Source organism: Camelus bactrianus, chromosome 3 (assembly GCF_048773025.1).
Source record: "Camelus bactrianus isolate YW-2024 breed Bactrian camel chromosome 3, ASM4877302v1, whole genome shotgun sequence".
NCBI lineage: Eukaryota > Metazoa > Chordata > Mammalia > Artiodactyla > Camelidae > Camelus > Camelus bactrianus.
The window spans coordinates 93,045,879-93,073,675 of NC_133541.1; the positions used below are offsets into that span (position 1 = coordinate 93,045,879).

The 27,797-nt window shown below is 35.2% G+C and overlaps 1 protein-coding gene across 3 annotated transcripts in view; it reads right to left on the reverse strand.

The window, feature by feature from the left end:
* FNIP1 (folliculin interacting protein 1) overlaps positions 1-27,550 on the reverse strand; it is a 111,723-nt gene extending 84,173 nt beyond the window's left edge. For 2 of the 3 annotated variants that reach the window (XM_010971577.3, XM_010971576.3), the window contains exon 1: positions 27,355-27,546. In XM_010971577.3, the coding sequence (XP_010969879.2) occupies positions 27,355-27,446 (92 nt within the window). In that variant the 5' untranslated portion in view covers positions 27,447-27,546. Of the gene's footprint in view, positions 1-27,354 lie in introns of all 3 variants that reach the window. The other variant, XM_045507763.2, reaches the window with a different exon arrangement.
* Positions 27,551-27,797: the final 247 nt, after the last annotated feature.

Sequence of the window (27,797 nt, forward strand, 5' to 3'; positions counted from 1 at the left end):
GGAGGGATAAACTGGGAATTCAGGATTTGCAGATACTAACTACTATATATAAAATAGATAAACAACAAGGTCCTACTGTATAGCACAGGGAACTATATTCAGTATCTTATAATGGCCTATAATGAAAAATCTGAAAAGGAATATATATACATATAACTGAATCGCTATACTGTACACCAGAAATTAATACAACATTGCAAACTGACTATACTTCAATTAAAAAAAAAAAATCCCTCTCCTAAAGAATCTCATTCTTTTCCATGGGCCCAGCATAGTGTCTGGCATTTTAAAAAAACAAAATTGTGCACAAAATGAGTTTAGCAAATGAATGAACCAATCTATGTCTGAAGTCAATTTTTTAGTTCCTTTGCATTTTTAAAACGAAGTTAAAATACTCTTTATTTTACAAATACTATTAAGGCAGTTTATCAGACACAATATTTCTTAATTTAATTTTCAGAACTTTTATGTATTTTTATTCCTCTTTCATGATGTGGTGACTTTTTTTTAAATTTTTATTTTATTGAGTTAAAGTCAGTTTACAATGTTGTGTCAGTTTACAATTTTCAGTGTAGAGCACAGTTTTTCAGTTATACATGAACATACATATATTAATTATCACATTCTTTTTCACTGTGAGCTACCACAAGACTTTGTATATATTTCCCTGTGCTATACAGTATAATTCTGTTTATCTATTCTATATATACCTGTCATTATCTACAAATTTCGAACTCCCAGTCTGTCCCTTCCCAACCACCTCCTCCCTGGCAACCACAAGTTTGTATTCTATGTCTATGAGTCTGTTTCTGTTTTATATTTATGTTCATTTGTTCTTTTCATTTTTCTTCTTTTCTTTTCTTTTCTTTAGATTCCACATATGAGCGATCTCATGTGGCATTTTTCTTTCTCTTTCTGGCTTACTTCACTTAGAATGACATTCTCCAGGGACGTCCATGTTGCTGCAAATGGTGTTATGTTGTCAGTTTTTATTGCTGAGTAGTATTTCATTGTATAATTTATACCACAGCTTCGTTATCCAGTCATCTGTCGATGGACACTTAGGCTGTTTCCATGTCTTGGCTATTGGAAATAGTGCTGCTATGAACATGGGGGGGGATGGGTCTTTTTGAAGTAGGGTTCCTTCTGGATATATGCCCAGGAGTGGGATTACTGGGTCATATGGTAAGTCTATTCCTAGTCTTTTGAGGAATCTCCATACTGTTTTCCACAGTGGCTGCACCAAACTGCATTCCCACCAGCAGTGTAGGAGGGTTCCCTGTTCTCCACAGCCTCTCCAGCATTTACTATTTGTGGACTTTTGAACAATGGCCATTCTGACTGGTGTGAGGTGGTACCTCATTGTAGTTTTGATTTGCATTTCTCTGATAATTAGTGATATTGAGCATTTTTTCATGTGCCTATTGATCATTCATATGTCTTCATTGGAGAACTACTTGTTTAGGTCTTTTGCCCATTTTTGGACTGGGTTGTTTGTTTTTTTCTTATTAAGTCGAGACACAACATTTTATGCTACCTCTAAAAAAAGATTATTGAACAAGTCTTGGGTGATAGATTTTTAAGAGTTCTAACTTTAAGATCAACTTTGAATGCCACACACCTGATGTCTTCTTTTTTAATGTCATATGTTTCCATTATGTTATATAAGATTTCAGAAAATTCATTCACAAGTGCTCTTTTTTTTTTTTTTTTTTACTATGAAGGAGTAATGAGGCCAATGAATAAAGGTCACTCCCAGGATAAAACAAAACCATTTCAAAGCATAGGTATGCATACTAAAGGAGGTAAACAAGGTTACACAACAAATAAATACCGAGAAGAATAAATGTACAATTAAAATTATCTAGTGATATGACTTAAACAGTAAAAAGTTCTTAGATCTCTAGAATATTTAGTATATATCTGAAATATTTAAAGAAATACAACCATCAGATCTGTGATTTCTCCCTACAAAAGCTCTTTTCTTGAGAGGAAGGAGGAGACTGGGAAGCTTCTACAACCAGTCAAACAATAATGATAAATGTTTCCTCTTGTTCTCTCTCGGTTAACTACTGAGGATCATTAAGAATCTTCTATTAATTCACAACGTATTAATAAAATTACAATGCTTTTATAAATATTATCTAAACAAGTGAGTACATTAATACATGCTACATACTATTTCTATATTAAGGCATATAGGACTCGACTCAAGCAAGTTGCCAGTTTCCCAGATGTTCCTAGTTTCATAGAAGTATATGCACAAGGAAAAATAATAATGATCAAAGAAAGACTCCAATGCATAGCTAAGCTACAGTGGAACATCAGTATTTGTTTAGTATCTGGTTTCCAGCTCCAAACTACTATAAATAAAATATGAGACACCAAACAAATCTACGTAATACCAACTGGTACTAGAAGACAACAGGGCTTTTTTTTTTTTTTCCTGGCAAACAGTTATTTTATTGTGCATGCTACGTTTTCAGAAAGCTGAATAATCTTCCTCTGAGCTTTTAAAATTAACATGTAAAACATATCAGTATATATTTAACTGATAATTTTAGCAGGAAGAAAATGTAAAATTCCAAAGCATCTTTTGTATACAAACAAAACAAAATAGAAAGGATAAGAAACAGTTCATTTAAAAAAAACCTATCTAAACTAATAATTTCACATTGAATTTATAAAATATTTTAAGATAGCGTTCCTGATAGTTAGCTCTGTTCTCTAGGTAAGTGCAGGATTTTATGCCAGTTATTTTAATTTATTCCTTTTATCATAATTGACAAGTTGGAAAAAGTGAATTTAGTAAATACGTAAAAAGTATTTCTAACTATATTTCAATTTTAACAAAAACCTCCCAAACCAGCACAAATGGAAAAAAGTATGTATTTCTAATCTCTGGCTTCTAAAACTTTGTCTTTAATAATAAAAATTTAACTCCTAAGAAATCTATCACATACTTAAGGAAAGCCAGATTATCTAGTTGAGATATTAAGTTTCTTAATGCTATAAAACCACAATCAGTGGTTGCCAGCAGTTAGAAGGGAGGGAGTGTCTGACTGCAGAGGAGTCCTTGTGTTCAAGGAATTCTTTGGGATACGAAATTGTTGAGTATTGGTGGTGATGGTTGTAACAATGTAGTCATGTAATAGAATGAAAAGTACATGTATATGTTCTTAGCAGCACTTCACAATAGCCAAGAGGTGGAAAGAGCTCAATCGTCCATCAATGAATGAATGGATAAACTGTGGTATATACATACAATGGAATAGTATTCAGCCATAAAAACACTATAATATGCATGAACCTTGAGTACATTATGCTAAGTGAAAGAAGCTAGGCATTAAAAGTCACATATTATATGATTCTATTCATACAAAATAACCAAAATAGATAAATCCACAGAGACAGACTACAGATTGGCGGCTGCTGGGGGCTAAGTGGGAAGAGAACAAACTGCTTGATGGATAAAGGGTTTGCTTTGGAGTTGTGGAAATGTTTTGGAACTACTTAAAAATAAATAGATGGAGGTGGTGGCTGCATAATACTATGAATGTACTAAATGCTACTGAATTTTCACTTTAAAATCGCTGATTTTATGTTATATGAATTTCACCTAAATAAATTATATACATATATGTGAAGCTTCATACAAAAGTACCATGACTCTAGATAATGATGATGCCAATGAAAATGATGATGATGATACACTGGTAATGACACGTGCTTTAAAAAACCTGGGAGGGCATAGTATCTGCCTTCAAATGCTTAACATTTAAGGAATATGCAGAACACCTAGAGCAGGTAAACACAGTTTTTAATTTAAAAAAGAGTTCCATCCCTCCATAAAAATACACTCACAGCATAAAAGGAAAAACAGATTCCGTTTGACTGGCAAGTCTTGTTTAAATGACAAAGCTTAAAAACAATTTCAGTAAATTTTTGGTATCACAGTTATTGACAACTGGTTTTGATAGTTGTGTCAGTTAATGAAACTCATGAGGAAAATGAAAATAAGGCCTCATCTAGAGACCATAAGCTGTTGTTGATGGCGGGAAGGGAGACCTTGTCATCAACACAGGAAAGAGCAACGCTGATGAGGTTCCCAAATGCCAGAGCTGAGCCATGTGTCATCAAGATCACAGGACATCAAAGGAGATGGCTAGAAGTCATGTCTTTATTCACTCAGCAACTGACATCCTTTGTATGCCGTTCACTGTGCCAACCAGTGGGTACATTAAAAAGAATAAAATTCAGGCACTAAAGTTCAAAATATCATAGTTCAAATTCAAGCCTCATGAGAATGTAGAAAAGTGGAATTCTCATACATGACTGGCAGAGTGAAAACTGGAATAACCACTTTGGAAAATAATGCGACAAAATCTAATAAAGTTGAACATATATGTATCTTATTACATATAAATTCAATATAATGTACATATTCAGTAGAAATATGTACATATCTTTCAAAAAACTTGTACAAAAATGTTCATAGCAATATTATTCTTTACAAACGCAAATGGAAATGATCCAAATACTCAACAACACAGTAGCCTGGGTAATTAAATTGTGGCATACTCACACAAAGGAATACTGTACTGTAGTAGTTCTCAACCAGATCCTGCCACGCCCCATTGAGCCAAGGGACATTTTAAGTTATCATAACTGAGGGGTACTACTGGCACCTCGTGGGTAGAGGTCAGAGATTCTAGTAAACATGCCTCAAGGCACAGGAGAGCCCCTCCGTAATAAAGAATTATCCCATCCAAAATGTCAATAGGGCCACATTTGATAAATCCTGGCCTCCAGCAATGGGGATGAACTAGACTACATACCCTATATGGATAAACACAAACATAATACTGAGCAAAAGGAAGCCAGACAATGAGAGCACATGGATAGTTCCATTTACATAAGGCTCAACAACAGACTAAATTAATCACTCCCTGGTGTTTGAAGTCAGGATAGTGGGAGTCGAAAGGATCATGAGGGGGACTTCAGGGACACAAGCAGTGTTCTGTTTCTTGAACCAGGTACCAGTTACCTGACACTGTGTGTAAATTCATTGAGCTGAATAGTTAAAATGTGTACACTTTTCTTAAGTATGTTATCCTTCAAAAAAAGTTTGTTTAAAAAAAAATAGGCCTTTACACCACCAAAAGGGAATTTTATCGTATGTAAATTTTTAAAAATGAAAAATTTTAAATGCCTTTCTCTTCTGCAAATCAGCTAAAATTCATTGTCATATTGGTTAATATTTCCCTGAAAAATTTCTCCCTTGGAGTCTGATAATTCCAAGTACTAGCTCTGCCACTTACCAACTGTGTTGATCTTGAACAAGTTATATTTTTCATATTTATATCTTTTTAAAATTACAGAAGCAACAGACCTTACTATCTAGTGAATACAAACAAACAAGTATAAAATACGGAACACTCTATCCTACCCATTTTTCTTCTCAGACCTAACCAGTCTCAATATTTTTGTGTTTCCTTCTAAACTTTTTCCTATATATGTACAAATAAACATGTTAATAGAGTTAAACATGCATAGATTTAAAAAACCAAGATCACAGTGCATAGCATTCTGCAACCTTTTAAAATTTAATGTATGTGGAAATCTCTACCAGGGATTATAGGGTTAACCGTATTCTCTTTAGTAGCTTCATTGTGTTCCAATGTATATACCATAATTTATTTAATCAATCTCCCAAATATTTAACAACTTAACTTGGGAACAACTTCAAATAATGTTTCAACAAACATCAGAATATGCTTTTATGATCACTTTTGTACAACTGCTGCTCTCCAAAATAGCTATACCCATATGCACCCTCAGAATCATAAAATAGGGCTTGCTTCACCACTCTTTTGCCATAATAAGATATTATTCTTTATAACCGTTACCAAACTGACAGCGTAGTAAATTACAAACATGATATCTTGACTTGTATTTTTTAACTATTAAGGTTAAACACCATTTAAAGTATTTAAAGGTCATTAAAAAAATTTCTTCTCTGAGTTTTATTTGTATCACTTGTGAAGGAAGATATGTAATCACACTAAGTTCCATCTTCCGCATATGCAAAACTGAGCTAACACTACTTGTCTCATAGGATGACTGAGAGGTCAAATGAGAAAACAGAGTATAATCAGCATGATTGGTAACTTGGGCTGTACATCAAAATCATGTTGGACAGCTTCAAAGCAAACCAAAACAATTACCTACCAAAAATTCTACCAGAGAAGACTGAGAATTAATTTCAGGTAGGACAATGTGAAGGAATTTTAAAGTCCACAGATGATTCTGATGCACACACCAGGTTGAAAACCCCACTGGTCAACTAGAAAATAAACGCCATTCCCTTTCTCACACATTACCAAATACGTGTTCTCTTTTTAGATATACAAAGAATCTCTGCACACTAGATTCTACATTTCTTGAGGTTGGATATTCTAATAAAAGTAGTAAGTTGTGGAATATGTATACAATGGAATACTACTCAGCCATAAAAAGAATAAAATAATGCCATTTGCAGCAACATGGATGGACCTGGAGATCGTCACTCTAAGTGAAGTAAGCCAGAAAGAGAAAGAAAAATACCATGTGATATCACTCATATGTGGAATCTAAAAGAAAAAAGAAAAAAAGAGGACAATAATGAACTCATCTACAAAATAGAAACAGACTCCCAGACATAGTAAACAATCTTATGGTTACCAGGGGAAAGGGGGTGGGAAGGGATAAATTTGAGAGTTTGAGATTTGTAAATGTTAAACGCCATATATATAAACACAGACAAAAAACAAATTTCTTCTGTATAACACAGGGAACTATATTCAATATTTTGTAATAACCTTTAATGAAAAAGAATATGAAAACAAATACATGCATGACTGGGATGTTATGCTTACACTAGAAATTGACACATTGTAACTGACTATACTTCATTAAAAAAAAAAGTAGTCTACTGCTTTTCACTCCCTAGACTGCTTAGACTAGCTAAATAATAAAAATATTCAGTTTTTATGTACAGCTAAGACTAAGTTCCAAAGCAAAAATTCCTATTGACTAAGCATATTATGTAAAAGGGCACTGAGCTTTGGCTGATTATGAGAACAAAATTTCTTGTCTTTCTACATTTCAAAAACTTGCACAATCTTACAGTATACTACTTCAAGTATGATGGATGGCATTTACTACTGTTCACTGGGAAACTCCCTCTGAACTACAATGTATCAATACAAGAGAAAGACATGTTAACACATTCTAATTAAGCAAAAATCAAGAGAGCATCTCCACAAATGGCGCTGGATAAACTAGATGTTTGTATGGAAAATATTAACCTCAACCCTACTTCTACCCCATGTGTAAAAATTAACTGAAAATGAATCCTAGACCTAAATAAAAGCTCAAAACCCACAAAATTTATAAAAGAAAATAGGAGAAAATCTTCTTGATCTTAGGATAGGGCAATACTTCCTTACAACACACAAACACACAAAACATAAAGTCTTTAAAATAAACTAGAAACTTCACCAAATTTAAGACTTCTGATCTTTGAAAGATACCATTAAAAAATAAAGGCAAAACAAAGATTGGAGAAAATAAGCTTATAATAAAGAATTTTTATCCAGAATATAAAAAGAAGTCTTACAACTCATACTAAGAAAGAAGTAATTCAATTTTTAAATGGGAAAAATAGTTGGACATTTTACAAAGGAGGATATATGAATAACCAAGAAGCACAAAAACAAAAAAACAAAGACGCTCGACATCACTAGGCATGAGGAAAAGGCAAATTAAACTACAATGAGATGCCACTACACACCCACTAGAACTGCTAAAATAAAAAATATTAACACCAAATATTGGTGACAACTGGAATTAGCATACACTGTTAGTGAGAAAGTAAAGTTGTTCAACCCCTTTGGAAAACAGTTTGGCGGGTTTTTTTAATTAATTTAAACATACACTTGCTTACAACCCAGCAATTCCACTCCTAGGTCTACCCAACAGAAATGAAAATATGTTCATACAAAGACCTAAGCATGAATGTTCATAGTAGCTTTATACATAATTGGCCCCTCAAACTGGAAATAATCCAAATATTCATCAACAGGTACATGGATAAACAAATCTTAGTATACTGACATAATGGAATACTGGAATACTGGAATGGAATAAGAAGCAATGAGCTACTGAAATAAGCAGAAACACAGATGAATCTCAAAAATATTCTGTTGAGTGAAAAAAAATCAGAAACAAAAGAGTTCATATTGTAGGATTTCATTAAATGAAATTTTAGAATATGCAAAATTACTCCATAGTGACAGAAAGCAGATCAGAAATTGTCTGGGGGGCAAGGGGAGTAGGGGTTGGTTAATGACTACAAAGGGGTACAAGGGAACTTTTGAGGGTTATACAAAGTTCTACATCTTGACTGTAGTGGTAGTTAAACAGCTGTATACATTTGTCCAAATTCACACACCCATACTGGTTTTAAAATGAACCCAGGATTTGTTTTAACCAGATATGGTAAGACAGACATGGAAATGATTGTCATGAAGAAGTTTATACTCACTGTTCCCCAGAGTCAGGAAGAATGCCACACCACACTGGGCCACATGGGGAAGCACCAGAGTGGGTCAGGAAGCAGAAGGAACAGGAGGAAAATGTGGCAGGAACTTTTATTGTGGTTTTCACGGGAAAGAATGACAGAGTAAACAAGCTGAGCGGGTTTAGAATTCGCTAGTCTGAATAATTTCTGTGGTCTCTACAGGAGAATGGCCCCTAGTTGGCTGGTACCTGGCCCTGGGTGATTAGAGCAGAAATACAGTGGCCTAGGAGTGTAAGAGGTCAATAAGGAGATATTGGGGTGGGGTAGCGGGGTAGGGTTCACAACCAAAGGATGGTTGATTCAATATGAAACGCATACTCCTCAAGGAGTCCTTTGCTATCTCTAGGAATTAGCTAGCCATGGTAAGGGCAGTCTCTCCAGGATAAAAAAGGCCCCAGATGTCAAAACACCAGAAAATATAGAAAATATAATACACATATGCTTAAAAGGGTGCATTTTATTGAATGTATATTTCAACAAAATTTATTTTAAAAGAAAAATCAATTTTAAGAATAAATATAACATTGAAGTGGCTAATTCACTAAAAAAGGCTGCCATCACCAAAAATATTTACTTAGTTTAAAAAAAAAAAAAAGAATCCAAAACAATTCTAATTTCCTATAATGGTAGCATGATCTAAATGTGGAATTATTCTAGAATATGGATTTCACCAAATAAATACTCAAAAGTGGCTATGTAGACATGATCAGTTAGTTTTGTTTTTAATTTTTTCTTTCTTTCTTTTTTTTTTTTTTTTTTTTTGGTTATTTTCTAAGGTATTCGGCATTATCACTGGGCCCTATAGTCCTAGAATATCTATCCAAAAGCGCCCATATTTCGTCTTCATCTATTTTCTTGCCCAGCAATTCTCAACCCCAGCTGTACATTAGAATCTGATATAACTGGTCTGGAGGAGGGCCCAGACATCAGAAATTTTTTAAAGCTTCCTTGATGGTTTTAGTACATAGCTAAAATTGAAAACTACTTCCCTACTGCATGTCACATTTAATTTGAACATCATTTGAACACAAGATATCTTAACTCAAGCATATCAAGGCAAAGTATAGAAAACATTATAATACAAATATTTATACTGGAGAACTACTAATACAATATTACTTTGTGCATTTTTTCTGCATTTTTCCCAAGGCACATTGGCTCCCATACATCCAACATAAATGTAAAACAAAACTATAGGTCATAAAATTAGAAACTAAATTTCTACGTCTCACTTACAGAAATAGAAAAGTAAATATAAATTCAAAGTGTGGTAAGTTCCCAAATTACGTGAGAGGAAATTATTTACCTGTCTAAAACATTATCACAACCACTGATCTATGACTCTAGAAACAATGACTCTTTTCTCCTACTCTATAGACTCCACATTACAACCTCCAAATCATATCATTCCAGTTCCTATTAACATTCTTGTATACAACTCCTGGTCACATATGCAAGAGTTTCTCTACTAGAATATACACAGGGGAGTGTATATTAGGATAGACTAGACAGACTAGGGAGAAGGGAGGGAGGGAGAGGGGAGGGGAGGAAAGGAAAAGAAAGAATCCAAAGTCAGTAGAGCTTAACATAATAAGTAAATTTAAGTTTCTTTCTGGCTTAAGGTCCACTGTGAGCTCAGCTGCTCTCCACAGGAGCTTCCTCCCAACAGGTACAGTTAAGGATATAGGCTGTTTCCACAGCAGGAGATGACAGTGTGAAGAACTCACACCTTCCTTCCAAGCTCAGCCCAGGAACAACACAACACAACTAAATGGGATTTACAGATACTTGGCCACGAAAGTCACATGGCCCTATGTGACTATAAGAGCTGTGAATTATGGAAGGGTGTAAGAAAACTCTGTGAGAAGTAAAAAAATCTGCCATAGAATGTAACTTTTGGGTCAGAAGATATGAGTATCTTCTACTTTACTAAATAATGCCAGATTGCTTTCCAAAGTGGTTTTACCAAGTTATACTCCCATGAGGAATATACAAAGGTCCTCACTGCTCCATATTCCTGTTAACATTTAACTGTGGGTTTTGGTAGACACCCTTTATCTTCCAAACATTACTCAGATTAGGGAAATTCACTTCTACTCTTAGTTTGCCAACAGCTTTTGTCATAAGTGAATGCTGAATTTTGTCAAATAAATCTGCATCTACTGATTAATCATGTGGTCTTTCTCTTTAATAACTAAGAAAAACAGTAATGCATGTATAGTTCAATGTGCCACACTGTTAAAAGTGCTTTACAACTCACTTAATCCTTCCAGTGAACAAGTGAAGTATTATTTACATTTAACAGATAAGGAAACTGAGGCACAGAGATTTAATTACCTGCCCTAAGTCACACCAACAAACAACAAAGCTGGCTGGTATTCAAGTCCAATCAGGTTGCAGTGTCCGGGTTCTTAATGCTCTATCTACCTGCTAGGGTTTCGGTAAGTCATCTAACCTCTCTGTGCTTCAGGTTCCTCATGTATAAAATAGAGATAATATCGCTGACCTTATGAAGTTGTTTTGATGATTAAATGAATTAATACACCTGAAGTCCTTAAAATAATGCCTGGCACATCATGAGCACTACATAAATATTTTGGTATAAAAATTAATAAAATTCTCTTGTCTTTTTCGTCTCCACGTATCCACAGATAAGGTGTCTCTTTTTTTTTTTTCCTTAGTATTATTTGTCTGTGCCTCATTTCTTTTTATCAGATTTGCCTATTTCAAAGAATCAGCTTTCAGTTTATTTGCTCATTGTACATTTGCTTACTATTTTATTAATGTGGGCTCTTAGCTTTATGATTTCTTTCCTTCTATTTTCTTTGGGTTTATTCTGTTTTTCCTTTTCTAACTCCTTAAGTAGAAATTCAACTCATTAAATTTTGAACGTCTCTTCTTCTCTCACATAAAAACTATAAATTTACTGTCAGTAAGGTTTTAGCTACATGCCAAGTTTTGAAATATGGCATTTTTAATAATTCAGTTCTAATTACTTTTAAGTTCCATTTAGGATTTCTTCTCCTTTGACTCATACGTTCTTTCCATAACTGTTCTACGAACGTTAGAAAAAAATGTGTTTCCTCCAAGTGCCAACTGCAGATTTATATAGTCCATTAAATCAAGTAAGTGTTGATTTTGTCTTTAAAATCTTTTTTATTCTTAATAATTTTTTTTGGCTACTTGGCTACTTTTGCTATTTGGCTACTTTGGCCATTAGAAGTATGTTAAACCTCACCTACTACAATAAATGTGTCCATTGCTCCTAGAATATTTCTGCTTTACATATTTATAAAATACATCATAACTTTCTGGTAAGTTAACCTTTTATTACTATATTTATCATTAGTAACTTTTGTATCTTAAAGTCTATTTTATCTGATATGACTGGAGCTACATTAGCTTTCTTTTGGTTGTCTGGATATCTTTATCTATCTTTTTGCTTTCAACAACCTTTATGGACTGGTATATCTTGGGTATACATATTCTAAATAGTAGCATGAAACTGGATTTTTTTTTTCCAGCCTAACAAATTTTTGTCTTAACTGCATTACTTTAGTCTGCTTTCACTTATTTTGATCCTTATATGTTGGAATTTATTTCTGACTGTACATTTTTCTCTTTCTTTGTACTTGTTCTATGACTTGTTTCTTTTCCTACCCTTTCATAAAGTCTTTTAAAATTATTTTTCTATATTCCATTTTTCTTCTATTACTTTGGAAATTATATACTTCTATTTATTCACCATGTAACCTTGAAATTTTAACATTCATACTTTAGACTTTAATATCTTCATCCTCAAAACACAAACAAACCATAGAATGTTTTAATTCTATTTCATTTCCTCCATTTCAACCACCCACCACCTTATATGGCACTATTTTCCGGTATTTAAGCTCTGTTTGACATGTTTGTTGTTTTTATACTACCAGTATCTGTGTAGATTTACCCATGTGTACCATTTTATGTTGTTATCCATTTCCTTTTCCTTATCATTCTTGCATTGCAGATATTTTTCTACTAGTGGTATTCCCCCACCTTTTGTTTGTCATACACACACACACACACACACATATGTGTATATATATAAATAATTACTATGTGTATACACACACATATATACATATATACATATATATACATATATATCCTCCATTCTCAAACAAGTTTCACTAGATATCAATTCTAGTTAGTATTTATTTTGTCTCAGTACCACTAATCTATGTCAGTGGATTCTTTGGAAAACAGTATGGCAGGTCTTCAAAATTTTACACATGGAGTTACCTTATGACCCAACAATTTCATTCCTAATATGTGTGCAAGAGAAATGAAAATATGCTCACACAAAAACTTGTACACAAAAATTTATAGGAGAATTATTCAGAATAGCCAGCCAAAAAGTGGAAACAATCCAAATGTCTATTAACTGATCAATGGATAGATAAAAATGAGATATATTCTGCGGTAATGGTGGCACAACTTTATGAACAAACTGGAAACAACCAAATCATATACTTAAAGCGAGTGGAGTGTATGTAAATTGTATCTCAATCAAGTTGCTACTTTTTTTTTTTTAAAGCAGGCATATTTACTGGATGCAAGCATAAGAAATGGATAGTACAGTCTACATTAACTAGTTTTATCAGAAGCTCCTAAAGCTGCAGATCACAGCTACAGCTGTGGTACACAGAGCCACTTTGGCATTCAAACATCAACGTCACTCAAATTTCCAGGGCCCATCTACTATTTTTAAAAATTTCTTGATATTGAATTCTCTACTATCTGGACCTAACTTAGCTTTCAAAAACGCTATGGTCAAGGAAAGCTGTATTCCTCAAAGTTCCCTGCATATACCCTAGAGACTGCTCATGCTGTTCCCACGACCTGGAATTCCTTCCCTATCTATGTGTCTAAACCCCAACAATCCGTCCTCTAGCTAAAGAAAATCTATCCTGCTAGCTAGTACTTACTACAGTATTTCATACATTCTTTTTGGCACTTAAAGGATTGCACAATGTAAAATAAGTTATGATCACATCATACCCCATCTATTAGGCTATAAGTTTCATGGCAATTATCTTATTCATCTTTGTATCCAGAACATTTGACAAAATGATCCAAAATGTACTGCTTACTGCAATCACGGCAAAACTGGTATCACTGGTGTACTTTTACATATCTTACATAGAAAGTCTTGGTTTCATCTATATCCCCTACATGACATGTTAGAGAACAAATATATTGCATAATTGTATTGGGGTTAAATATGCAATTCTGACACATGTGCAATCAATGTTACATAACATATTCAAGAATGCAATCGGTTTAACTTGGAAACTGTCATACACTATATTCTCCAAACGTGGAAATGCTGAAGAGAAAATATCAGTTAAAGTACTGAGCACGTGTCCACCAAAAGACATATATGTAAGAACGGTCATAGCAGCATTATACATAATAGTCAAAAATTAGAAACAACTCTTTGGTTGGAAATAACTCTCCATCAATAATAAAATGGACAAATAAATTACTGCATATTCACACAATGAAATACTACATAGCAACAACTACAGCTACAGGCCATAAAATGGATAAACAAATCTGAAATATGTTGAACGGAACAACCGAACACAGAAATATATGATTAAAATACAACTCTATTTACATGAAGTTAAACAGACTAATCTATGCTGTTACAAGTCAGGACAGCAGTTACCCTGAACAGAAGTAAGGAAGGGTGACTAGACGGGGGAATGTTAGGCTTCCAGGACACTGGCAACATTCTGTTTCTGCATCTGGGTGCTAGTTATATAAGTGTACTCACCTTGAGAAAATTGTTTAGTAGTATGTTTTATGATCTTCACACTTTTCTATCTACATGTTATACTTCAATAATTTTTACTTTAAAAAATAGAGGAACGAAACAACACAACGAAGGGATAAATGAAAGAAAAATTCAACTATTATAAACTGGAGTCTCCTGATGTTTCCCTTAAGAACCATCAGTTGAATCCGCTAATCATATCCCATCTGAATTTTTCCTTTGCCTAAGAGATCCTGTAGCTGCACATCAAAGCAAATCACCTCTACAATATTTATTTGTTATGATGTGCAGATTACATTGTTAGTTTAAGTTTCACAAAATAAATGCAGAATACAGAACCAAGTAATTCTATGAATTATTAAAACACATACTCTGGTACTGCAAAGCACCATTAATCTATGTGTATAATAGCAGGAAAGTATTTACAAAGGAAAGACATATGTAAATGGCCAATCACTGCAGTATTATTTGTAACAGCTAAGGATGGGAAACAACCAAACATTCATAAATAGGAGATGGGTTAAACAAACTGTTATACCCACTGAATAGATTGTACCGAGCTGTTAAAAACAACAAAGAAGGTACCTGTAATACTGATGTACAGTTATCTCCATGATACATTAAGTGAGAAAAGGAAGATGTAAAATAATGTGTACAGTATCTTTTTCATAAAATGTGGAGAGATATGATTATATGTATATATATGTATTTGGTAACATTTTCAAAAACAAATAATGGAAAGAAAATGAAAACTAAACAAAAATGGTTACAATGGAGAGGAAGAAAACAGAAGAGGGCAGACAGGAATGGAGGCTAGAATTACGTGGATTACTTTGTTTTACAGTTTGGACTTCGTAATCATATACGTTTTACACAGTGTTTTAACAATTAAAAAAGCAATCATAAATTTAAAAAAAGAAAGGCATTAATCCATTATATACCTATTTGATGGCATAATCACATAGATAAGAATTAATTCAAGAGAATTTATAACACAGGATATAACCTAAGAACAAAAAACACCTCAAAGAAACCTTAAACTACATTCAGCAGTCTTATAGCTAGTAATAATATTGGTAGTGTTATTTCAAAACTATTATACATGGTAAAATTAACTGAGAAATTATAGCAATATTGTTAGGATTTTCAGCATAAGAGATGGAAATATAAAATCAAAAAAGTTAAATAAAAACACCATAAAATTTAATATGAATTGGAAATAGTATTTACACTTAATTTTTTTGAACAAGAAAAATAAGTCACATCTTTTAGTTTTGTCCTCTGAAAAGGCCTAGAAATAATGATAAACAGTGGCAGTGAAAACCTCTAGGATACAGAGAGGTCACTATATATCATTCCTACCAAAAGAAACAGAAAACCTTGGGAAAAATGGCTGATTCCAGGCCTGAGGCAGAAGTATACCCATAATAGCATATTGTTGTGCCAGAAAGACTCCTAAGGTCATGGCAGTAGGACGCAGGAGCCCATATGAAAGGGTTCCCACTGGTAAAAGATGGTTCACCAAAAAATATAATGATTGCAATGGACTGAATCAAATACTTTAAAAACAAACAGCAATAAAAACAAAAGTCAACCAAAAAAATCTTATCGGTCACCTTTAAGATTGGTAGAACATCCAAGCAGTATTTTGAAAACTGGTAAACAAAACATTTATACTGCCTCTCCTATAAAAACTAATTTCAGAAGAAATGATATTTAGTAAATCATCATTTTGCAATAACGTAATACAGTGGTTCTCAAAGTGTGACCCCCAGACCAGCAGCATCAGCACTGACTGGAAATTTGTTAGAAATATAAATTCTTGGTGATGAAGCCCAGCAGTCTACATATTAACCGGTTTTCCAAGTGATTCTGAGGTATGCTAAAGCTTGAGAATCACTGAAATAATCTAATAATTATCATGAACAGATCCTAAAACCATCAGGTGAACAGTTGATAGGCAACTTTAAAATGGAGGGACCAGACTGACGTCACCTGAACCTGTTGCTCAACCTTAGCACCATTTAAAGTAAGACAATCAGAGATTATGTGCTTGATGGTAAAATGCAGTAAGAAGTATACAGCACACCTATGAATCAATCTCAGGAAACAACAATAATACCCAAAAAAAAACCTGGACCTGAATCCAATCAAGTCTCTAGAGCTAACTCTCAATTTAAAGAAAATAAGGTGGAGAGAGGAACAAAGTAAAGGACACAGTGAAGATGAAATCAGATCTAAATTCAAAACATGGAACATTGTTCAGACAAATGAGTATGTGAACCTTATTAGACTCTTACTTCAAACTAAAATTTCTGAGACAATCGGGGAAACTGCACATGGAATGAGTAGTAAATATTAGGAATCACTGTTCATTTTTAGGGACAGTAGTAGTAATCTTTTGGAGAGTCATACTCAAGTATTCATGAGTGAAATGACAGGATGTGTGCAGTTTACTTTAAAATACTCCAACAACAACAAATAACAGCATTAATATTTTAAATAAGGTAGGGGGAAGAGAGAATGAAATAAACAGAAAGAAACAAAATGTTAATAATTGTTAAAGCTGGGTACTGTTATAGCATACTTTTTTCTTTTTTGTTTGAAATTTTTCATAATAAAAAGTTCAAATTTTTTTTCAGGAAATCCAAGTTAAGCAAGGTGCACTGATACATTCAAATCCCATTCAAAAAATGATAATAAATGAAATAAAACCACACAAATATATATACATGTACATGTGTATTTAAGACAAAGACAATATGAGAGAAAATTTTTCAAGGATAAAGAGATTTCAATAAATATTTGAAAGATGAAAAGTAGCAACTAACATTTCAAAAGCAGATGTAGCTACAACCTAACTGTCAATATATGATGGTAACAATGAGCAACCAAAGGATTTGTCTCCTCAGAGTCCCTGAGAAGCAAAGGCATTGGAAACATAAGGCCCTCTGGAAGGTGGAGGAGAATCACAGTAACACAAAGCATGTCCTTCACAGGATGTGAAGCTAGACTTCTCCATCCACACCTTATATAAAACAGGTATTTATTTTCCTGGGAAACTTGTCAAAGTTGAACCAGTCTTAAGATACCTCCAGACTGAAAGGCCCATCAAGTTTCAACAAATGATTTTTTTAAAAAACTAAGGTACAGGTACATCACCATGAAATTTCAGAACCAAATAAAGAGAAAACTGAGAAAATTCCAAAAGCTTCCTGGGGTTTGAGAGTTACAGCTTTGGCCTTCTCAGTGGCAATACTGGTAGCCAGAAGACAAGGGAGCAATGCCTTCAAATTTTTGAGTTAAAATGATTCTCAACATAGAATTCTGTATCTACAAGACTGTCAACCAAATAGAATAAACACATTTTCAGACTTGGGAAGTCTCAAAAAATTATCTCCCAAGCAATCATTCTCAGGAAGCTCCTGGAAGGATATGCACCACCAAAACAAGGGAACAATCCAAAGAGGAAGCAGTGGAAACCAGTCAACAGGAGACCTTAACTTAAAAGGGTCAAAGGAATTCCCAGGGGGAAGAGAAAGGAAGCCTCCTAATGATGCTGTGGGGCAGACCCACAGGGCAGGCAGTCCAAACTAGAGCCAGAGAAGGGCTCCAAGAAGGACATATCCAGGAGGAAAAAATATTAACTAATCAGTGACCTAGTAAGTTTAACTAAGAGAAATAAGTTGTTTTGAGGCTATTTTACGGAGCTGTTAAAGGATGTACAAAGAATTAGCTAAAAATTTCAAAGAAAACAGTGAACCAAAAAAAAAAAGAAAGAAAGAAAGAAAAAAAGGCAATTAACTCCAAGAAAAAAGTTTAAGAAGTACAAGATAAAATATATTTCACTCAGTAATGAACTTTTACAATACAATAATATAGTTAACCTTGATCATTTAAACTAATCAAAAATTGTAACACTGGAAGAATGAAGGGGAAAGGGAAGGGTGTGCATGAATGTATGTATATGTGGACATGTTTAAGACCTAAATCTTTACCAATATTTACCAATACAGGAAATTAATAGGAAATGTCTAAAGATGAATTACTTTTAAGTACATATGTATTGTTTATAGATAAAAAAGTAAGTACTCAAAGAAACAGTAAAACAACTGAAAAAGCAGCTGCCTCTAGGATCAAGACTGGTTGGAGGAATTTAAGTAAATTCCTGCCATAATGTTCTTGGACTGGGAGCAAAAAATTCAACTTGTAAATTTAGAGTCAGATTATCACTGATGAAGAGCCTGCTTGGCTAGCCAGTCAGGAGTTCCAAGGGTTCAGCAGCCACTCATGGGGTTTACATTAACATGGGGTTTTACTGTCTGATGTTTAAACTATGTTCAGGTATTTCCTTGATAAAAATTTAAAATATTTAAATTATTCACAAAAAAATTGTATTATACTGCATTCTATAAATGTATGGTATAAATGTTTTACATTCTAAAGTAATTAGGAATTAATAGAAATTAATACAAAATCTCTATTTGTGGGAGTCATATCACAACTTCATTTTATTCACCTTCTCATTAACATCACAATCTGTAGTTTCTTGACATAAATAGAAAACTTTAAAAATTGTATAATAGACCACAAGAGGGTGGGTAAGCAGGCCAAAAAGCTGCAAAGAGCCTGCCAGCTGCATTCTACAAATGGTCGTAATAGTATAAACTGAAAAGGTTCATTATCCCACACGCTCCTAAAACCAACTCTGCCACTCAGTTAGCATTACAGTAGGGAAAACTACAAGTATGTGACAATGGTGAACCACCTCTGGAGTGTCTTGGGATAAAATGCTGTTGTGTCAAGAGATACAATACATTGGGCAATATGAGTACAAGGAAGCAGATTCCTAGAGCTCTGGCTGTGCCCCCAAGTAGCCAGGTTAAATTGTTGCTCCAGTTCCCCATAAGGTCTGCTTAACAATCAGAGGGTCTAAGGACCTAGAATGCTCAAGTGGAAAAGAAATTCCATGGTACCTCTAAACTTCTCATGTTCTTGAAACAAATTCCCATTACCAAAAAGAGTACATTAATTCATTTATTCATTCTTTTATCCATTCAGCATATACTGAGTATGTCAGGGAAGACTCCATGTACACACACAAACACAAATTCTGAATGTAGTAAGTGGTAGGAAGAGGAAGTATGAGGTGTTACAAGGTATATAAATGAAGAATCTAACTTATTTCTAGAAAATCAAACCATTCTTGCCATCTAATAAAAACCAAAATTACAATGAAATTTTCCTTCAAATTGGTAAACATTGATTTCAAAGAAAAGTGTCCTTCAATTACTTATGGAGTAAATAACTACTTTAGGCAAATAACTCAAAACAGAAATATCTCTGTTAAAGGTAGTAACATTTTTTTCAATTCAGTGACTACTTATATTCATTCACTCATTCATCAAATATTTATTGAATGCCTTCTGTGAGTCAAGCTCCAGAAATACAGCACTAAACAAGTTAGACCAAGGTTGTGCCCTTATGGAACTTACAATCTAGTGAAGGATACAGATACATGAACAAGCAATTACAACCTAAGAAAGTAACCGCTAAGATGGGAAAACACAGAGAAAATGTGGATTCTACTGGCGCTTTAAAGAAAGATATGTTGTAGCCATGTAATTCCAAGTGGTGTGCAAATACATGAACCAAAATATTCTCAAGAAACATTAATATTCTGATTTAGAGCCCACAATTAGAGGAAAAACTGGAAGAAAGACTGGAAAGAATAAGCTGAAGAGTGAGGGAGTGTAAGAAGGAATTCTAACATTTGAGTGACTACCATGTCATTTAATCCTCAAAACAACTCTCAAATGGTACATACAATGGACACTGGGACTGTATCTTTGGCATTCACTCCCCTATTCAGTTACATACCACCTTGAATGACAACGTGATACTGCTTCCCAAGGTTTTATATATATACACAGGAACCATCTGAACTCAGTCCATCAAACCAAGCTATAACTCTAGAGGAGGCTGATATGCCAAAGTGAAGAGATGGACTTTGTTAAAAACAAAGGCTCTGGAATTCAAATGTCTGAATTTATATCTTAATTACATCACTTACTAGCTGTATGACCTGGGACAAAGTCCTTAACTTTTCTGTGCCTCTGTTCCTTCATCTATAAAATAGGGATAATTAGACCTACTTTATACAGCTATTGTGAGAAGTAAATGAACAAATATATGTAAAACAAAATACTACTTGGCACAGAGCAATTAAACAATAGGGAGTCAAAGAAGATTTCTCAGTGAATTGATCAGAATTATGGTTCAGGAAGATCAATTTAGCAGAATGGTACAGAGGGGAACACACAAGAAGTGGGAAAATTATGGCAAATTTTTATGAAAAGCATTAAAAGTCTAAATGAGATGATGCCAGCAGAAAATGGAAAAGAACTAAGATATCACAGAATTTGAATCAACAGGACTTAACAAATGACCAAATGTGTTAATCAGAGAGAGGAAAGAGTGTAAGATGATTCTCTGATTTTCAACTTGGTAGACTAACAGAATGGTAGTGCCAGGAACAGAAATAAGACTGTCTGAGAATGGTTTAGGACTACTTTAAATAAAGGAGATTCTGTTATGTTTTACATGAGGAGTTTTTAAAACAATTCTTTCCTAAAAGATAATTTACATTCAGCAAGACTTAAGGCAATAGTAACTATATTAGTAAGAAATGAGGTCCAAGTTTTGTAAGATGAATCTTAAAGCTGTATTTTTCACTATTCCAATAAACACGGTTCTAAAAAAACAAATCTAATACTACTTAGAGATGGAAAAGCAAATAAAATTAACAACAAAATTAACAAAATGTAACACTTGCATTTCTTATTACAAAATTAGACTCAGAACCAAATATTGATACCACAGTGCATTAACATGTAATTAACTTAATTCTCAGCTTCCCACTTTAGTAAGATATGATCCCACAGGATTCTCTGTAAAGAATACTGTAACTTTCCACTATTTTTAATATAAGATTAAAGAGGTACAATTTATGGAAGAGTATTTATTAAATAATAAAAAAAACCCTTGTGAATACACAAATACTTAAAAAATCACACTGAAAAAACAAGGCTTCTCAAATGATTCTTACAAACACTGATAATATTAAGAAGATAGCTTTTAAGAACTTCAGAAGCTCAAAATGTGACATAAAATCAGACTATTGAAAGTGAAAAGATAATGCAGCACTACAGGCTGTTTCCCCTACAGAAACAGAAGCTTCAGCAGTGAAGCCATTTCCTCCCCTTTTATTACACATCTCACTTTTCCCCCTAAACATGCCCCCCATCAAAATTTAAAAAAAAAAAAGGGAAGTCACCAGTTATCTCCATCTTGACAAGCCAAATACTTTTCTGTTTCTCATCTACAACACCTGTTAGCAACCAGCATACAAAACAGTTTATCACTCCATCATTTCTGAAACATTCCCCTTTCTGAGCTTTCCTAACGCCACACACCCCTGGCTTTCACCTTCTCTCCGGCCATTTCTTCCTTGTGGACTTTCCTTTCCCACATCTGTACATTTTATACTTCCTCAGGACAAAGTCCTGTTCTTTCCAATTCTCAACCTACACCCTCTTCCTAGATGATATCATCCATTCCCTTAGTTTTAATATTGACCATAAGCCCAAGTTCATGATCTCCAGGCCCAACCTCTACTGTGAACTCCAGATTTACTTTCTTAAACTGTCAGATGATCTCTAGGTGGGTATCTCATTAGCAATTAAAACTGGACCAAATGTCCAAAATATAACTTCTGACTCTCTGTCTCTGGCCTTAAAATTATTTAATATATTCATTCTACAAATATTTACTGAGCATATGCACAGACACTGTGCTGTATACACTGGCACAACAATGTGAACTTGGGGAGAGATGATAAGTTGCATAAAGAACCATGAAGATATAAACAGTGTGCTCTGACAGAGAATAGGGGAGAGGGCTGCTACTTCTGATGGAATGTTCAAGATAGGCCTCCACGGTATTATATTCTCCCTCGAAAAACAACATCTACCTAGCTGCTCAACAGAAATCTATGCATCTGTTCCCCACAAACAACCTATCAGGTGGCTCTAGAAGGTTCTAACTCCAAAATACACCCTGAAGTTGAAGAGTGTTCTTAAGCAAGCAAAGAAGAGAGGTGTGCATAAGTAATGGCAGCTGTGATAGATGTCACAGAAGCAAATGCAGAAAGCTATGGAAGAAAATTACAGTGAAACCTAACTCAGTCAGGAAGAAATCAGAAAAGGCTTCCTGGAGGAAGGATAATTAGCCTAAGCCCAGACGATCACTACAAAAAGCTAAACAAAAGGTACAGTGGACTATGCCAAGAACCCAGAACAGCACAGCATGGCACATCCCAGAACCTAAAACAAATCCAAGGGGATAAAATCACAGAAAAGGGAGAGGGTTAGATTAAGACAAGGCCACAAGCAAGCAAGAAGTTACCAAAGATTAATGAGATCAGATTATGTCAAAAGGCCCAGAAGTCAGTGTGAGAAGTCTTCCACTGGTTATAGTAGTGGTTCTCAATCTTGAGCTTCAGAATCAACCACAGAGTCTTGTTAAAAACATATATCACTGAGAACTAGTAAATTAAAGGAAACCAATAGAAAGCAAACAGCCAAATAGAGAATGTGGGAAATTTCATAGGAAAAATGACCCAGTTTCAACAACAAATAATATTTTAAAAGTAGGGGGAGCTGTTATAGAATAAAAATTAAATATATTGGCAAATTCAATATGTAGACATTTTTAAGATTCTGATTCAAACAAATCTACTGTAAAAAGACATCGTGAGATAACTGAGGAAATTTGAATATAGACCAAGAATAGATAATAAAAATTTTCTGTTAATTATGTTAAATATATTAATACAATGGCTATGTTTTTTTTAAAAATAACCTTATTTTAAAAAAGTAAAAAGTCAAGGCTAGAGAATTCACAAAAGCCTCAGCACCACAAGCCATTTTAAGGAGTTTAGTCCTAAACTGAGTGGTTTTATACATAAGCATGAGATCATCATAGTAACAACTTAAAAGCCATGGGCTAAGCACTGCATTGAGTGCTCAACCTAACTTATCCCTTGGAGTCCAAGACAACACTGTGTTGGAGATTTTAAATTTTATACCATTATGCCTCCTGATCATGATCAGAATTAGCATTTTTTGGAGTGGGCGGAGCCAAGATGGCAGAGTAGAGAGACTCACTGATCACCCTCTCCCACAAATACACCAAGAATTACATCTACAAACCCACTGAATCACACAGAACACCTACTGAACTCCGGCAGAGTCTCTCATTTCGAAATACAGGAGGAGTCTCACAAAATCCGATAAACAAGAAGTGTATACTGTATAGCACAGGGAACCATATTCAGTATCTTGTAGTAACCTATGGTGAAGAAGAATATGAGAACGAATATATGTATGTTCCTATGTGACTGAAGCATTGTGCTGTACACCAGAAATTGACACTACACTGTAAACTGACTGTACTTCAATAAAAACATATTCTAAAGAAAAGAATTAGAATTTTTCAAAAGGATGAAGTGTTGACAATAGTTGGACAAAGGCAAGAGTGATATCCGAAAGACCAATTAAGAGGTTGTTAAAGCAGGTTAAGAATTCCTGCTACAGACAATACGAGTAAATGTTCATGCACAAAGAATAAAACAAAAATACAGAAATTGTTTTTTGAACAAAACACGAATTACGTCCTATGGACATTTAACTCTAAAACAACCTTCTTCATCAAATTAGACTTCTTTCAAGAATTTTATTTTTAAAGCAATCATTTTATATTCACTGCAGTTACTGGACTTACATTTAATTCTCACTTCACTGGAAGGTGGCCTGCTAGAGGAAACCTACAGCAGTTATCTTCTCCTAGAAAGCACCCTCTTTCCCAAATTCTTTAATGGAGCTTAGATAGGACAAGCATCAAAAATCTATAAGGTAAAAGACTTAAGGCTGAAGAGAAGGGGGTAATCCTTATTCATCTTTTTCAATGCAGTAACTATGAAAGACAATATTGAAAAGCACCTAAGGCTTTAATGTCAAAAGTCTCTCCTATCCTGGAGCCCTACAGTGGCTTATCACCACTGGGCCTTATATACTGTTTACTCTAGGAACCAACACTTACAGGCAGAGCTATAGTTAGTTGCCAATGGCTTACTGTGTCCAAGCCTGATTTAACAACTTACGCCGACTAAAACAAAACAAAACCAAAAAAGGATTCTAGAAAGGAAAGCATAGTATAGTATCACGAACACTGAATTTTAGTCTACTTAAAAACCTAAATTATATACAAAGATACTAAACATCATTTATTATTTGGAAAATGCAAATTAAAACCACAAGATACCACTTATTAGATACCACCATTAGAATGGCTATAATCGAAAAGTCTCCAAAATGGCTAACATAGTAAGTTTTATGTTAGGTGTTTTTAACAATACAAAAAAAAAATTTAATTAAAAAAACTGACTAACAATATCAGATATTGGAGAGGCTGTGGAGCAAATGTAACCTTCCTACACTGCTAATGGGAATACAAAAATGGTACAACTAATTTGGAAAAGTTTGGCAATTTTTTTTAAAGTTAAGCATACACTTAGCATATGACCAAGCAATCTCACTCCAAGAGAAATGAAACATATTTCTGCATAAAGACTCATTCATAAATGTTCACAACAGCATTGTTCATTATAACCCAAATCTGAAAACAACCCAAATATCTCCCAACCAGTGGATGGATAAACAAGTTGTGGTATACCCATACAATGGAATACTATTCAGCAATAAAATGGAAGGAACTGCTGATAAATGCAACAACATGGATGAACCTCTGGGTGAGGAAGGGCTAAGGAATGACAGCAAAGGGGCCTGAGGGAAATTTTCGGGTGACGGGAGTTTTCTAAAACTTCACTGGGGTGTTGGGTATACAAATGAATACATGGAACAAAATTCATAGAATTGTACACTTAAAGTCTCTCAACTTTATTGTACGTAAATTATAGCTCAATGAAGATTTAAAAAAACTTGAGTTGATTAAATTTGCAAGTTACAAGATATGTGACATTAGCCAGTTTTCATTTTCTCACATGTACACCTCTACACACTTTTTAAAGCAATAACTTTCATATTGTACCACAGTTATTGTGCTTACACATAATCCTTCCTTACTTAAAATGGAAAAAAAGATCATATTAGTTATCTATACTGCTACTTACCCTGACAATCTCACAAGGTTGTTATGAAACATCACATGAGATTAACTGATGAGAAAGTGCTTTGGCAACTCTAAAGAACTATTACACAAACCTATAGTAGACTTTACATTTTTTTTTAAATAGACATTTTTTCACAAGAATGACCTGAGGTGCTTGGAAAGATTGGTATCCCAAAGTAAATCGTTGCCCAGAAATAGAAAGCCTATACAAATAACTTTTTAATATCCCTTCTGAATTTGCTTTCTACTGATCCTTGATTTACTGGATGGCTCAATGTAGTATTATGAAGACTGCACTTTCATTTTTCAAAAGAGAAACACTAAAGAAAACTTTAAAGAAGGTCGTTAGATGAGCATGTCAAGACATTTCTTTCTCAGCACAAAAGACCAAAAGCTAGGTAACTATCTTCTACTAAGCATTGGTCTAAGATGTTCACCACTGAGATTTTTCTTTCTCTCTAAACAGTCATAATTCTTCCCATTTAATACTTCAATTCCAAATGTATTACTTAATGTTTACTAATGAGACCAGCTCTAGCAAGAGGGAGGTGAATAATTTTAAGATTATCAAAACCTTTTAAACTGGTGTAGTACAGTCATTTCAGACTTTAGCTGTTGCAAAATTTAACAGATTCTCATTTTTTCCTACGACTACTATACAACTGGGCTCTTTGCTATCCTACCAAGTTTGAGTGATATTTGACATTTAGCCTAGTTATATTTACAAGTTTCCACAAGGCAACAAACGTGAAGGCTGCGTGGAACACATCTCTTCTTCAAATGTAGTTTCGAGACTAAATTTTACCTAGAATTCAGGTTTATATTACATTAAGTCTTAAAATTTTAAAGTTTTTGTATCAGCAACAGGTACTGCAACCAAAAATTAACAAAGCGTGTAATACCACAAAATATGCTGCTATCGTTCTCAATTTTTGAAGACTCGTTTTTAGTAACAGTTCCAAGGAGCCAGTCAATTCTACCGCCATGCTTCAGGTGATTCAGTGCAGCTTCACTCTGGTCAGTAACCACCACAACATTTTAAGTTTCACATTTCTCCCTTGATAACGTTAAGGCCGCTGGGTCTGGTATCTATCTGCACACCGCCAGTTTAGGTTTCCAAGAAATCTTAAAGAACAGCAGCTTGCCTACACGCTCCTCCAGTCTTCTTTACACTCAGAAGGTTGGCCAAAACGTGCTGCTCTCTCCACAACAGCAACCAAGCTGGAATGGAGCACCCGGAGGACGACTGGTCGCGGGGAGGAGGGGAGAACTTTTCGGCCCGGAGGACAGCGGCTGAGGTCCAATCCAGCCCGCGCCCAACTCTACTCGCCGCCAGGGAGGCGTGTAGACCCTAAGCTCAGGCCGCGATGCTCGGTTCGGAGGGGGAGAGCCGCGCGTGGCAGCCGAGCACGACGTAAACAAACCAACCCTGACGAGGGGGAAGGGGCAACGGTGGGGATGGGGGGTGGGGAGAGACGACCTCGCTCGAACCCTCCAGCGCAGGTCTGCAGCTACCCTGCCCCTCCTGACCGCGGCCCAGATCCTGGTCCGGGCGCGGCGCTGCCGTGCGGCCGACAACACCAAAAGCCCCAGCACCTCTGGAACCCGAAGCCCACAAGGCCATCGTCTCCGCGCCCCTCGCCCTACAGCGCCCTACCTGAACGCGCAATCCGGATCCCTCGCGTCCCGTCCCGGCGCGCCCAGGCCGCTCCTCTTGCTGAAAAGCTTCTGGAACAGCGTAGGGGCCATGGTAGCCACGGCCAGGCCGGGGTCGCTCCTCAAGGCACTCGCCAGGCCCCTGCTCCTACAGCTGCCCCGCCACCCCCATAGGCGCCTCAGTCATATGACAGAAATTAGTCACTACAAACGGCCACGGCGCGCGGGGCGGGGCGCGAGGTAAGGCCGGCGTCCATTGGCTGGCGGTGAGCCGCATCACGTGGCGGCGCGCGGAGCAGAGTGCAAGGCGGAGGCGTGGGGCGGAGCTGGCGCCCATAGGCTCTCGAGTGGGTACCCTCACGTGGCAGCTCAGGGGGCGGGGCTTGCGCCGAGGATAGGGGCGGAGAACGAGAGGTGGGTGGGAAGACAAGGAGGAAAGCGGTC